Source organism: Sphaeramia orbicularis, chromosome 10, assembly GCF_902148855.1.
Source record: "Sphaeramia orbicularis chromosome 10, fSphaOr1.1, whole genome shotgun sequence".
NCBI lineage: Eukaryota > Metazoa > Chordata > Actinopteri > Kurtiformes > Apogonidae > Sphaeramia > Sphaeramia orbicularis.
In genome coordinates, this window is record NC_043966.1 from 11034967 (window position 1) to 11049332 (window position 14366).

Sequence of the window (14366 nt, forward strand, 5' to 3'; positions counted from 1 at the left end):
GTTAAAATGTGATTGGGTTCATGTTGAAATTGTATGTCATGAGCAAAAAAAACCCCTTGTGTTAACATACTTGGCCAATAAAGCTGATTCTAACAACTGAAATAATCCAATTAATGTAATATAAAGCTGTAAATGCACCTAAAGGCATCACAGCTTTGTGTTTTTCTTATGGTTGTTGCTCCTGGACTGTCTGCCATCACCTCCTCTCTTTTAAGTAGAAGCTTGGATGCAATACATCACAGGTGTCAAACATGTGGCCCGGGGGCCAAAACCGGCCCGCCAAAGGGTCTAGTCTGGCCCCTCGGATGAATTTGTGAAATGCAAAAATTGTAATGAAGATATTAACAATCAAGGATGTGAAAATCATTTTAGGTCAGTTCAATCTGAAGTGGGTCAGAGCAGTAAAATACAATCATAACTAACTATAAATAATGAAAAACGCAAATTTTTGTCTTTTTTTTTTGTGTGTAAAAAAAGTAAAATTACACAAAAATGTTTATATTTACAGACTATCCTTTTACAAAAAATGTGAAGATCTGGAACAAATATGAACAATATGAGATTTCTTCAGAGACATATGTGGAATTGTACCAATATTCTGCCTGTTACTAAATATTTTATGTATTTGTAGATCCACTGTGATCTGTAAGTTGTGATGCACATGTATAAATGATAAACTAAGGCGTAATATTGTTAAAATTGCGCTTATTTTTCTTCAGAATTTTCAGATTGTTCATATTTGTTCATGTTATGTTCAAGTACAGTTCGGAGATGTAAACATTTTCTTTAGGGAATTTTACTTTTTTCACTCAAAAATATAGAGAAAACTTTGGTGTTGACATTATTTATAAGTTCTTAACCTATTATTTATAGTATTGTACTGGTCCGGCCCACTTTAGATCATATTAGGCTGAATGTGGCCCCTGAACTACAATGAGTTTGACACCCCTGCAATACATTGTTCTTGTCTCTAGTCGAATGTTTGTCTTTTTTCAAATGTGATTGGGTTCATGTTGAAATTATATGTCATGAGCAAAAAAAAATGTTTTAAAAAAAGCACCTTGTGTTCACAAATTTGGCCAATAAAGCTGATTTTGACATTAGAAATAATCCAATTAATGTGATATAAAGCTGTAAATGCACCTAAAGGCATCACAGCTTCATGTGTTTTTCTTCTGGTTGTTGCTCCTGGACTGTGTGCCATCACCTCCTCTGTTTTAAGTAGAAGTTTGGATGCAATACATTGTCCTTGTCTCTAGTCGAATTTTTGTTCAAGTGTGATTGGGTTCATGTTGAAATTGTATGTAATGACCAAAAAAGAAAAACACCTTGTGTTAACATTTGGCCAATAAAGCTGATTCTAACAGTGGAAATAATCCAATTAATGTGATATAAAGCTGTAAATGCACCTAAAGGCATCACAGCTTCATGTGTTTTTCTTCTGGTTGTTGCTCCTGGACTGTGTGCCATCACCTCCTCTGTTTTAAGTAGAAGCTTGAATGCAATACATTGTCCTTGTCTCTAGTCGAATGTTTGTCTATAGTAGGTCTATGTTAAAATGTGATTGGGTTCATGTTGAAATTGTATGTAATGAGAAAAAAAAAAAACGAACCTTGTGTTCACATATTTGGCCAATAAAGCTGATTCTAACATCAGAAATAATCCAATTAAAATGATATAAAGCTGTAAATGCACCTAAAGGCATCACAGCTTTGTGTTTTTCTTCTGGTTGTTGCTCCTGGACTGTCTGCCATCACCTCCTCTGTTTTAAGTAGAAGCTTGAATGCAATACATGAAAGCCAGAAGAGTGTTTTAAAGTCCTCTCGAGTATGCAGGAGGAGGAAAAAGTTGAAATGTCCAACTGTACTGACGCTGGTGGGGCTGATGTGCTCGTTAAGAATCAGGAGAGAGCATCAGCAGAGCAGGTCACCCTGTTTCTCACATCACAGCCCCATCAGAAATTCTTTCAAGTGTCCTTCTGCGTCGCCAAAGATGACAACGGCGAATCGATAAGCGCTTGAAATGAAAAGAAGCCGACGGTTTGCCCCCGAGGCGAAAGATTTCATACCCGCCAGCCTTCTGTGAACTTCAGGCATTCCTCTGCACCTTTCTGCGTGAGAAAGAGGAGGCTCTTGACTGATTTTTCTTTTTCTTTTTTTTTTTCTTCTCTCTCTCTTTGTATAAGAAGGTAAGAGGAGAATCTAACCGAACATCATTCCTCTCCAGACGCTCCTCACCCTCTTTTTTTTCTGTGCGCGCAGCAGGCGGGGCGTGATTTGGAGATGTGCATGATGTAGGGTGGATGTTTTCGACTGCTTTCTGCTTTTGGATCATGTACCTGCAGCTGTGCGTATTCCCGTTAATATGTACCATAACACCACATGTCAAAGTGACCCATCTTTTCTTTTCTTTTTTTTACTTGAAATAACCTGCGTCGACAGTATGCATGTTTTATTTGGTTTTGCATTTGACCCACCGCATCAGATCTGCACGTGTTCCTGCGCAAGTGGAAAATAATAAAATATGGCCTGTCTGGGCCTTTGTAGAAGACTATGAGGAATAGGAATCTGTGTGCGCTCAAATTATAATATCAAATGTCTAAAAAAAAAAAAGAAAAGATTAAAGAATCGTTTAAAACATCACATTCATTTTCATTGGGGTAATTATTTTAAGGCTGCATTACGCATTAATTATATTCCAGAATATGTGTTTCAAATGAGCTCCTTCCATCCCTGATTTACCTAAATTTATTTGGGGGCTGAATGGATGGGATGGATGATGCGCGTGTTTTGCTTCAATGTCCCCTTTTGCCTGGAAATTCCCGTGTGGATGTGCGCATTAATTAGCGGTTTAATGGGAGTATGACTAAAAATGTAAAAGAAGGATTAGGTGCATGAAACGCGGGCCTACGTCCGGTCTGCTCTGCTCACTTAAGATGCGAATGGAAAATCAGTCTGTATCTAACGAAACGGATCTATAAAGAGCATTTGCATCCTGAGCCAGCTGTTCACTTCATCTGCAAATAAATCCGCAACACGATAGGACTGTGTCTGGCCCCGAAGAATCTAAATGGATGCATTTAAACAGTTTCATTTTTTTTTTTTTTCCCCCATCTATCTGAATATTTTACCGTGCGAATATGGTAATTATAAAACGATCAATACAAGCAGTAGCCAAACAATCTGCCTAATTTAGCATTAATTAGTCTTTTTATTACTGGAACTGCAAATGGGAGAACATGCACATTGTGATTTCAGATGTATTTCTTGAAATTAACTGCCAGTAAGCGGATTTAGTCATGAATTTGTGGTTATGACTCTTGTTTATTTAGCACACGGAGAGTTTGGATAATAAGCAGTTGAGGTGCTTATTGTAAATTACAGGTTTGGTTTAAAGCAAATTGAGCCATAATATGTTTTGCATGCGCACCTACATTAGTGTACTGTTACACTAAATGGGGCGGGCTAACACAAACCCACCCCCTCCTCCTCTTCTCTCTCTCTCTCTCTCTTTTTTTTTTTTTTTTTTTTTTTTTTTAATGGATGTGTGTTTTAAAGATGCCATCCTAATTTTTTTTTTTAGTTGTTGATTGTTGTTGAAAGTTGAGAAGCTCTAAGTTTGTCCTCTCCGTATAGACTCTCCACAGACGCGGACGGGCGCACACATAGACAAACACACCCCTTTAAAAATCACACGCACACGGGGTCCCTCTCTGAGCTCTAAAAGACGGAGGAAAAAATGCGCCACTCTTGGAGCGTCTTTCAAGGGGGAAAAAGTTGAGGAAGACAGAAGAGGACGAACCAAGGGGAGACACGGATGAAAAACGCCTCCCTGCGTTATTTCTCCTCGCACTGTAAATAGATGGTTATTTACGCGCGTAAAAAAGACGCACTTCTTTAAAAAAAAAAAAAAAAAAAAAACGCTCAAAAGTAGCTCTGCGTGTCTTTTGGGATAACAGAGCGTGGACTCACATCCATGCAACGCTCACATATCCGGGCTGAAACTTAGACTTCACCGGTTCTGGACCTTGAACTTACTTGATTTTATTTTGTTGTTGTTTTTTTTTTTAATTAAACGCAACTACCAGTGTCCGACAGAGTCTGAACGGTGGGATTTATCTGTTCACTGCGACCAAGAAGCGGCTGGGAAAATCAAACCCCACCGGTGTCTCCAACTGGTAAGTGCAAAAGGAAGGAACAGAGACACTTTTTAAAACTGAGATGTGAGTTAATGCAAGTGAAGGAATTTGTTCCACTTGGGCTTTTGCGCATTGGGCGCGTTTCTGATGTGGATTTCAAAGCCGTGTCTGTAACGTAAAGGAGCATGAAGAGATGTGAGGGCAGGGTTCGCCTTACAGGTCGGCGGATGATAATGATGTATCGTTAGCGGTGATGGAGTGTGGGGAAATAAAAAACGGGAGGCAAAGCTGACTGTAGTGTGGGTAGGTTTATTTTTTTGGGTGTGCGCTACGATGGAACGTGGATTTTTTTGCATCAGAAAATTAGAAATGCTCCTATGTTAGTTTGGCACTCATAACCGGTGATTTATTAGGAATTAAAAAGCAAAGGAAATTCCTCTAAAAGTATCATATTATGTGTTGAATTTAACGACACTGACTGAATTAAAGCGCGTCTATGTAAGATGTGTTTTGTTTTGTTTTTTCCACCATGTGCGTTATTTTGCAGTAAAGAAAAAAATAGAGGGAAACAGGCAACGTTCACGGTGTCACGCTTTTAATTAATACAGGACCATATGGTGGAGGTTAGTCGATTCATCTCCCGGTATAAGGCTGCAGTCTCATGCTCGACTGTGTTAATTTCAGAAGTAAAGCCTCTGTGCGTCTATGCCAGCTTTCTGTCTGCACTGGGCCTGGTGCCATATGAGTCACTGACTCGTATCAACTGCTGGTGGTGAGAGCACAGAGAGTCCGTCAAGTGAGGACGAATGGATGAACGGGATTAACGTATATATTCATCTTTTTTTTTTATTTTTTTTATTATTTTTTTTTTTTTTTATTTGTTTGGATTTTACCTCTGCGGAATAATACAAAAAAAACATGAGCGATTATTATTATTATTATTTTTCTTTTTTGAATCATAATATCAGGGATGTTTTAGTAAATATTAATGCTGCTGCAGGTGTAAATAGACCTGGGTCTGAATTAATTAAATATTTTTTCTAATAACAGGATTGTCTTTTACTTGTTGTAATTGAATTCCATGCAACATTTTAGAATGATCTATGAAATTAATGCAGAGTGACTATTATTTGCAGATTATTTTATTTTGTAGTCATCTATGTTGTCCAAAAATGTCCAATTTGTCCAATATAGGAAAAATAAAAATAGATAAACGTATTCCCTAATGTTACATAATGATAAGATAAAAATACAATCAGAAATACATAAATAAGGCCACTGTAATTCCAGGCTGGTAAGGCCGCGCATCATCCAGGCAGGTTGAAATATAGGAGTGACGACACCCCCCCCCCCATCCCCTCATTAATTCTTACTGATTAGATAACACGGAGCCGCATGCAATAACCCTGCACCTCTAAGTCTGACCCCCACTATTTCATTTTGCAGTGAGGATATCGAGAAGGCATAAGAAGAGAGGTTGTGCAGGTACACACCATGTAAAACTTAACCTCCAATATCTGCATCTTCTGAATTAAAGAAGAGGAGGAAGAGGTGGTGGTGGGGGGGGGGATCACAGATGATGTAGAGCAGGTGAAGAGAAGAACTGAGGAAAATGGTTAACAGCATGACTGCATGCAAATTCCCCCCGACTTGAATTATCATAAGCAAACAGTGTGAGCCTGGACTAATAAAACCCCATCTGTGTAACTTCATATCGAGGTAGTATGAGGGCTGCGATAATGAATTTTGTAATATCCCACCGACAGACATCTCAATCAGACTCTAATCCCGTGATTTTACTACGGAATCACTGCACTTTCAGCCGCAAGCTGCACCAAAAAACACAAGATCTGGATCATGCAAAACACGACGGTTTTCATAAATCACTGTACAAAACAAGTATCACACTAAATAAAAAAAAAAAAAAAAAAAGGAAATAACAACCAGAATGATGTGGTTTGGATTTTTTCCTCCTGCGTAAATCAACGTGTTTTTATTATCTATAAATAAATTTAAAAAAATTCACAGGTGAGCACGTGATATTTTTACCAAAATAAGTCAAATATTTCAATACAACTGAGTTCATAGTTTTAATCAGAACCACTCTTTCCATGCGTAATTTTGTGCGTCACAGTCACATCCTAATTTATTATTTTATATTTTACGCATTTTATTTGATATCTGAGCCTTTGAATTTGACTCTTGTGTATATTTTAACCATTTTCCTCATGACCTCACGCATATTCACCCCCCTTTCTTAAATGCATTTGGACACGTATCCTTTAAACTAACCACTATTCTACTCAGTTTTACGTTCACTCCAAAATTATAGTCTGCAAAAGGTGCAATTGTATGACTGTGAAGCTGTTTATCATGCCTTAAAGGCTAATTATGGCTTTTGTGTGTTTTTTACAGAAGCGGTTTCCTAAACAGTGATAATGGACTCCCACTGCCGCAAACTCGCCACCACCTGCGCACAAATAGGTGAGTATTTGATGCACGTGGACCAGGTTGAACCACTGATGACACTTAACAGCAACGATTAAAATGAAATATTCTCTTAAATATTTAACTGTATAATAAATATTACTTGATGGATTGCAATAATTTACACTGAAACAACCTTTTTTTTGGCAACTCCAATATGTGGGGCATTATTTACATCATTTTACAGCTTATATTTAATTATTTTTACACAATTATATTCGCACGATCACAATAATATGCCTTTAAATGTTATTAATAATAATCCAAGTACTATACAAAGTAAACATTATTAGAAATTAGATTAGTTCTTGTCAAAAAAAAAAAAAACAAATATACTAGATGCATGTTCTATTTTTACTGAATTTGTGCAGAAATTTTCACAAACAGGTCAAAAATCGTTCAATTAATCGCCACTTTATAGCTGTAATATTAGTGTTAAACGGCTGCTTTATGTGCATATCGTTTAATTGCTTTCACTAATGCGTCCTGACGTGAAATGTTGAGGTGTCTTAAATATTTTCCTCGTCAGGTCAGAGGAGATGTTGCTTGTTCTCTGTCTTAGAGGGACACCTGCTGGTGGATGGTGTTTGTGCACCTTTAATGTTCTGAGCATCATCTGATCAGGGAGTTATCTAATCAAAAAGAAAAAAAAATGTAGCCAGCAGAGATGATTTTACACCGTTAAGATTTCTTTCTTGTAACTTTGGCGCAGAAAGACGCGTGTTTTTTCCCTTCCTTTGTGAATAATTGTATAATCTGTCTAAGATTTCTTTCGCGTTAATAGAGACGCGCAGTAAAATCTCCGAATAAATCCCAATGAGTGGCTGCACAAAAGCTGGAATCCTTTTTTTTTTTTTTTTTTTTGCAACGACAAAAAAACAGAGATGTATTAATTATTTGTTCTCCGGTGCATTTGGGGAAATTACATCAGGTCCTGTTGTTAGGGTCTTAAATGAATAACCGATAACGCTCATTTGGTTCCATTTATCTGGCATTGATGGAATAATAAGCGACACTGTGTTGGCGCTTCACACTGCGAACGGCCATCGATTAAGAATAATAGGATAACTAAAATAAAAACTGAATTACATGGCAGCGAGAGTGATGCTGGCAAACACACACACATACACACACATGCATACACACACACTCTAGCGTCAACTGTTTTGCTGTAATATATGCAGCGCTTGGTGGATTGACTCCAGGGAAAACTAAATGTATAATGAAAGCCCATTCGTGAGGAGGAATATACTAATGGAGGAATCTGATGTCTCCTTAATCCTATGTAAAAAGCCTTGTCGTCTCCCCCCCTATATTGACTGAATTGCTAATTAATGGCCCTCTATGGCGGAGGCCTATTGCGCGCAGTAATCCGCAGAAGAGAGATAAAGCATTCAGAAGGTAGAAATGAAGAGGAAACCGATAATCCACTTCAAGTTTAGTATTACAATACGGCCTGGAGAAAAAGGAGCAACAGACTGTTCGCTGCTGGGTATAAAATAAGACATGGAAAAGATCAGGGTTTTTTTTTTTAAAATTATACAGAAAAAGGAGAAAATATTAAGAAATCAATGCAAACAGATTATTTTTACTCTATTCTATTATTATTTTTTTATTATTATAATTCATTACATACATCTTAACCCTGTAAAGCCTGAGCAATTAAATTTGTATTATTATATTATTAATATTGACTGAAAATTCCAGTTCTTAGTCCTTCTGAGCAACCAAAAAAAAAAAAAAAAAAATCAATTTCCGTGAATGATTTTAAAAGTTGTCTCTTATTTGATATATCAGGTCTCAATGCTCAAATATTATTATTTTTGAACAAACTAAAACATAATATAACACAAACTGGTAATTCCTTTTCAAAATTGGGAAAGTCCAGCCTCCTTTCTCAATACTTAATAACAATATTGTTCTCTGATGAACAAATTCCTCCCTCCTGGTGGATTATTCATCTATTGCATGTATCTAATTGTAAACAAAAATTGTTGTTGTTGTTGTTTTAAGAAAATAAAATATCACACTGATCATGTAGAGGGATTCAAAACTCATGTGTCAAGTTTGATACATTCGGCGTTATAGGGTTATTAGAATTAGAACCCACAAACAAGGTTGTGTTTCTCTGTATGAGTGTGTATTTGGCTGTTTTGACTGCATGTGTGTGTGTGTTTGTGTGTGTGTGTTGCATCAACTCTACGGTCTGCTGGTATTTATATATCAGGGGCTTTCAGGGGGATAAGCCCAGTTACTTCTTAACAGCGCCAAATCCAAATGTGCTGGCTGAATGGACGTCCGCCTCGCCACGTGGAGCTGTAGCGCGAGGATCAATGTTGTTTGATGATGATGATGATGATGATGATGATGATGATGATGATGATGATCGGGGCGTAATTTTGAGGCTATTTTCCATCGCTGAGTCATATTTCTTGGGCTTACAGTCCAACACAATGGGCCCATCACTTTAATCACCTGTTACCCAGGTGACATCCCTCCATCCGTGATCTCCCACCCTGGAAATTAAAGGCGAATTTGTTTGATTAGACGTGTTTACTTTGCCTTAATACGCCTCAATCTTTAGGGAATTAGATTTTTTAAAAAGATGGCAAATCAGCTCAAACTCATTAAAAGTCCTCCTTCAGAAATTCTTAGGCAAATGAGAGTCTTATCAGATTAAAAAAGAACACTACAGGAGAGCTCACTGAGAATGACGAGGGGTCCTAACGCAAAGTGAGGAGAGATCCAGTTAAGCACCCTGATAAAGTAATCCGTCGTCAACAAACTGAGTGTACACGTTTAACTGTGGCTCCGGTGGGGCTGATTTAATGGATACTTGAACCTTAACTCTGCCGAGGTCAGGAGGATTGTCTCATTTGACAACTAGTATGAGTGACGATGGGTTTCCTCTGGATATACGTACATACAAAAAAAAAAAAAAAAGCTCATTTTGGATGTGCGTGCTCTTTTTTTCAGCCTGCAGGACATCCTAAATGAAAAATATTTCAATGAACTTTTGTTATTTTTTTTACAACCATACTTCTCCTGCATGAACACATGACACCTAAATGTCTAAATCCTCGTGCAGCCCGTCTGTGGGTGCTGCACCAGCCGCACATGTGCTCCTTTAACGCACGTCTGGCAGTTTAGCGTCAGTTGACAAGTGCACACATAGCAGCAGGCTCCCACATCCCAACAGTGTGACTTACTATTGTTTTCTCCGGTGTGTGCCCCCACCCCCCCTCCATTTCTATCCCTTTCACGGGATCATTGTGTGGTGGTGTAGGTTTTAGTGTTTGATATTCGGTGTGCATCTCTTTTCATAGAGCTTTCAATAAAATCCGCTCGGTGGCTTGCTTTATCCACACTGAGTCCCTGAGTAAACTGCGGTGACAGAGCCTGCGCGCACGCACCTCAGCTTGGGTATCAATAGAACTGCATCGTTTTACTGGGCCACTGGACCCATCTCATAAAATGAGGCCAAACTGCGTTATTTTCATTTTTATTTGGTCTTGGGCTGCTGCGCAACAGCACCACAGCGCGCCGCGGGTACACCGTGCGTCCCATCTCTCTTTACATGCTTTTATTTGGAAGAGGAAAAATAAGCGCCAGCCCCGGTATAAACACATTGGCAGACATATCTCGTTTCTGCAAGCTCCGGTTGGTCGGGCACACCGTCATACTCACATGGATGCGCCTGTCAGAGAGAATATGGGCGGGCGCAACATGGTGACGTGGAGGTCTGGAGAGAGGCGCGGCAGTGCATAGGCAACAGCTGAAATGAACAGAGCGGTGTAGTGTGTGTAAGCCTCTGGATCTAATATCACCTACCTGTCCTTGTCACTCTGATAGTCAGCCGAGGAAGCTGCTGCTGCTCCCCCGATGCTTGTATGGCAGCGCTCAATGGCCTATTTTAAACAAGTTTCCAGTTTATACAGAAAGAGGGTTTCATCTCAGTCGCAGGAGGAGCCGCGCTGCTGTGCGTTTTTTGGACAGCTGAACACATTCCGCACACGGACGACTTTCCGCTCACCCTGCCTGTACTAAAGGGGACTTAATCTGCTTTTGACAGCCAGCCGTGCGATCTTTTACCGATGAACTCTATGAGGGATCCATTAAACATAGACCATCACCACATAACAGGGAATAAACTGGCCTCTACGCACCACACGGCTCTGGCAATGGCCTCCAGTTTACAACCGCTGCAGCGGTCTGTGGACTCTAAACACCGGTTGGAGGTGCACACGGTGTCAGACACGTCCAGTCCGGAGTCTGTCGGTAAGAGGCACCGAAGCGCACATGTTCTGTACGAGGCGATAACAAACCAAACCTGTCTGTGTTAATCAAACTAAAAGGTGGTTTACGCCGCATTATGTAACTGTCTTTATTTACGCATACTGGTTTGGACGCTGCTGCGTTTTTGTGTGTGTGTTTAAGTTTACGTGTTGTTTGGATGAAATAATTTACATCAGAATAATTTGATCAAATATTCACAAAGTGCCAAAAGTGGAGATAAGATCAAAATATTTTTTCAGAAATAAACTAAAGCACCTCTTCAGACCTTACGCATGGATGAAGTGCTTTATTTGTATTCAGAGCAGTGGGTTGTGGATTTTTTTTTTTTTTCCTTCTCACTCTTTCTTTCTCATCAGGCCTTAGTCTCTTGACCCTGACTTATTAAGTTTGTTTCCTACTAACAGAAAAAGAGAAGAGCCAAAATAAAAACGACGACTCTTCAGATGACCCCTCTAAAAAGAAACGGCAGCGGCGGCAGAGGACTCACTTCACCAGCCAGCAGCTGCAGGAACTGGAGGCCACTTTCCAGCGGAATCGCTATCCGGACATGAGCACAAGGGAGGAGATAGCCGTGTGGACCAATCTCACAGAGGCCCGGGTCAGGGTAAGAATTCCCTTGAGTGTAAACAAAAACAATTCCTGCGTCTAATTTTGGATAATTTTTACCAATCCAATCGTTTGCCTTAATACCATTATGCGCATTAATATTTTTACGCACGAACGCCAAACTTCCCACACAGCCGAAATCGCTTTAAAATTACACGTTACACCGCATTTATCTGTGAAACAAATAATCAGACTCTTGTTTAAATACGCAGCCAGTTGAAACCTAATTAAATTACGCTTTGCATGTTTATATTATCAGACTAAATATAATTACTGTCTTTACGCGCAATTCAAAATAATCCATTTTCACAAATCGTGTCCTCGTTAAACACTAATTATGAAGTTCCTGTATCACAAAATAATATATTTGTTATTTGGATATCAGGTGTAATTACACTTTAATGAGGTTGTTAACATCACAGGCTATTGACATTTGTCGGTGACAGATACCAGTCGCGTTCTCCTCTTCGTGTGAAAGAGGTGCAAAGCTTGTATTTTGCGATTGTCGCCCTGGCGTTGTGTGATTAAGGTCAGCGTGTTTGTGGAAGCCTGTAGAGCAATACACATCCTCTGCACATTAAGATGCAGTGACAGGCCAGTGTGTATTCAGCTCAGATGAAGACGGAAACAAAGCGGGAGTGAATGGGGGGCAGATTAATAAACAGGACAGTCTGTGCGTAAAAGCATTTTTGGAAAACACAAGGAATTAAAGGAAAATTAGTGTTTTGAAAAATATATACATAAATAAATAAAATCAGAAATAAAATCCTCTAACTTTTTTTTTGTTTTGCTTTGCTTTAGGTCTGGTTTAAGAACCGGCGAGCCAAGTGGAGGAAACGGGAAAGGAACCAACAAGCCGAGCTCTGCAAAAACGGCTTCGGCCCGCAATTCAACGGACTCATGCAGCCCTACGACGACATGTACCCCAGCTACACGTACAACAACTGGGCTGCAAAGGGCCTCACATCAGCCTCTTTATCCACCAAAAGCTTCCCTTTCTTCAACTCCATGAATGTCAACCCCTTGTCCTCGCAGACCATGTTCTCTCCGCCCAACTCCATATCCTCCATGACTTCCAGCATGGTGCCATCGGCGGTGACCGGTGTGCCGGGCTCCAGCCTCAACAGCCTCAATAACTTGAACAACCTCAGTAACCCGTCTCTCAACTCGGGGGTGCCCACACCGACCTGCCCTTACGCGCCTCCTACCCCTCCTTATGTGTATAGGGACACTTGTAACTCCAGTCTGGCCAGCCTGAGACTGAAAGCCAAGCAGCACTCGAGTTTTGGATACGCCAGTGTGCAGAATCCAGCCACTAATCTGAGCGCTTGCCAATACGCGGTGGACAGACCAGTCTAATACCTACCTGCACTGCAAAAAATAACCACCTTAGCAAGTCATTAGAGGCTAGGAGTGACGCTTAAATTGCTATTGGTCTATCAAGGGAAGTGAGGAAATCTGCCAAAAGGGCGGTGAGATAATTTCACCCTTTTCCAAACTTGTTTTTAGGAAATTTCCTGATCAGCTTCACCTTTTTTTTTTTTTTTTTTTTTTGGGAGGTTGATTTCCAGCATTCTGCCTTTTTCTCCTCAAGATACAGCGGCTATTCACTGAAAATTCTAAAGTATATATATATATTTAAAAAAAAACAACAACAAAGAAGAATGTCTCATCATCCCCATCACGTCCAGCTGGAGCATTTTTATTTGCTTTATTTGGGTGGAAAATGGGGGAAAAAAAATTTTTTTGGTAAAAGCTTAAATGACTTGTTACTATGGTCATTTTTTGCAGTGTGTGGTTAATGACAAACAGCCGGCCACAGGAACAAGAGACTACTACAACTACTTTTTCATTTTTCATAAAGGGCACTAGAAGACTGAACCACTGAAACAAGCTTCAACTCCTCGTCGGAGTCAAACAAAAATGGGAATTTTTCGGTTTATTCCCCTTTGATGAGAACAGGCCTGTTTCACACTGTGACACAGTAAACGCAGCAGGCCGGGTTCTTTTTTTTTTTAATTTTTTTCATTGCTCGTCATGAGGGTTTTTTCTTTTCTTTTTTTTTTTCTTTTTTTTTTTCTGGTGGATTTTGGACGTTAACTATTGACTGAAAGGTTGTATATATTTGACTTATCATCTCCTGTTGTTTGAGGCGAATGCGCTATAACCCTCCAGTCTTCTCCAGGTTCAATTTATCAACGCATGTGGAAAAAAAAAAACCCTAAAAAGGAATCATGTTTTGCTTGCAAACAAAAGGGAATGTACATACTAAAACGCACCAGTTGTGTGTTTCTAACATATTATAAATTTATTATTAATGTCTGTGTGAATATCGATTTAGACTAGCAATTCTGGATTTAAAAAAAAAAAAAAAAGAAAGCATCAAAATGTTCCTGCGACAGATTATTTGGTTTTTTGCTCTGTGTATACTATTTGGTACGGAATTATGATTTTTTTTTTTTTTTTTTTTTTTTTTTTTTTTTTTTTTTTTTCAACATCCAAAAAAACTATTGTGTTTTATTTAATGGAAGTAAATATATTGTTCAAAAACATTCTGCTGGGAGACTTTTATTGAATCTTTGTGTTAGTAGTCTGTTAGTGGAGTGTAAAGTAATGACAGTCTTGTCTATAGCCTTTCGATTATGTGTGGGACTTGTGCGGCTAATCTATAGAGGAAAACAATGGGCTGCTCCAATACACATAGAAGCGAGATGCTCCGTCAGATTAACTGCTGAATACATGTCTGCCTCTTCTGCCAAAGACTTCGGCTGGTCACTGGTGCTTGAAATAACATGGGAATCAACAAACAGGAGTTGGACCACACAACAATGACAACAGT

General features: G+C 39.2%; 1 protein-coding gene across 2 annotated transcripts; it reads left to right on the plus strand.

The window, feature by feature from the left end:
• Window positions 1-3630: 3630 nt before the first annotated feature.
• Window positions 3631-13944, plus strand: pitx2 (paired-like homeodomain 2). 2 transcript variants are annotated; one of them, XM_030145105.1, is made up of 4 exons: window positions 3631-4177; window positions 6554-6622; window positions 11326-11525; window positions 12329-13944. In XM_030145105.1, the coding sequence occupies exons 2-4, from the start codon at window positions 6577-6579 to the stop codon at window positions 12884-12886; spliced, it is 804 nt and encodes a 267-aa protein (XP_030000965.1). In that variant the 5' UTR covers window positions 3631-4177; window positions 6554-6576; the 3' UTR covers window positions 12887-13944. The 2 variants fall into 2 exon arrangements, with proteins under 2 accessions (XP_030000965.1, XP_030000964.1); XM_030145104.1 differs by lacking the exons at window positions 3631-4177; window positions 6554-6622 and adding an exon at window positions 10411-10903.
• The last annotated feature ends 422 nt before the right edge of the window (window positions 13945-14366 follow it).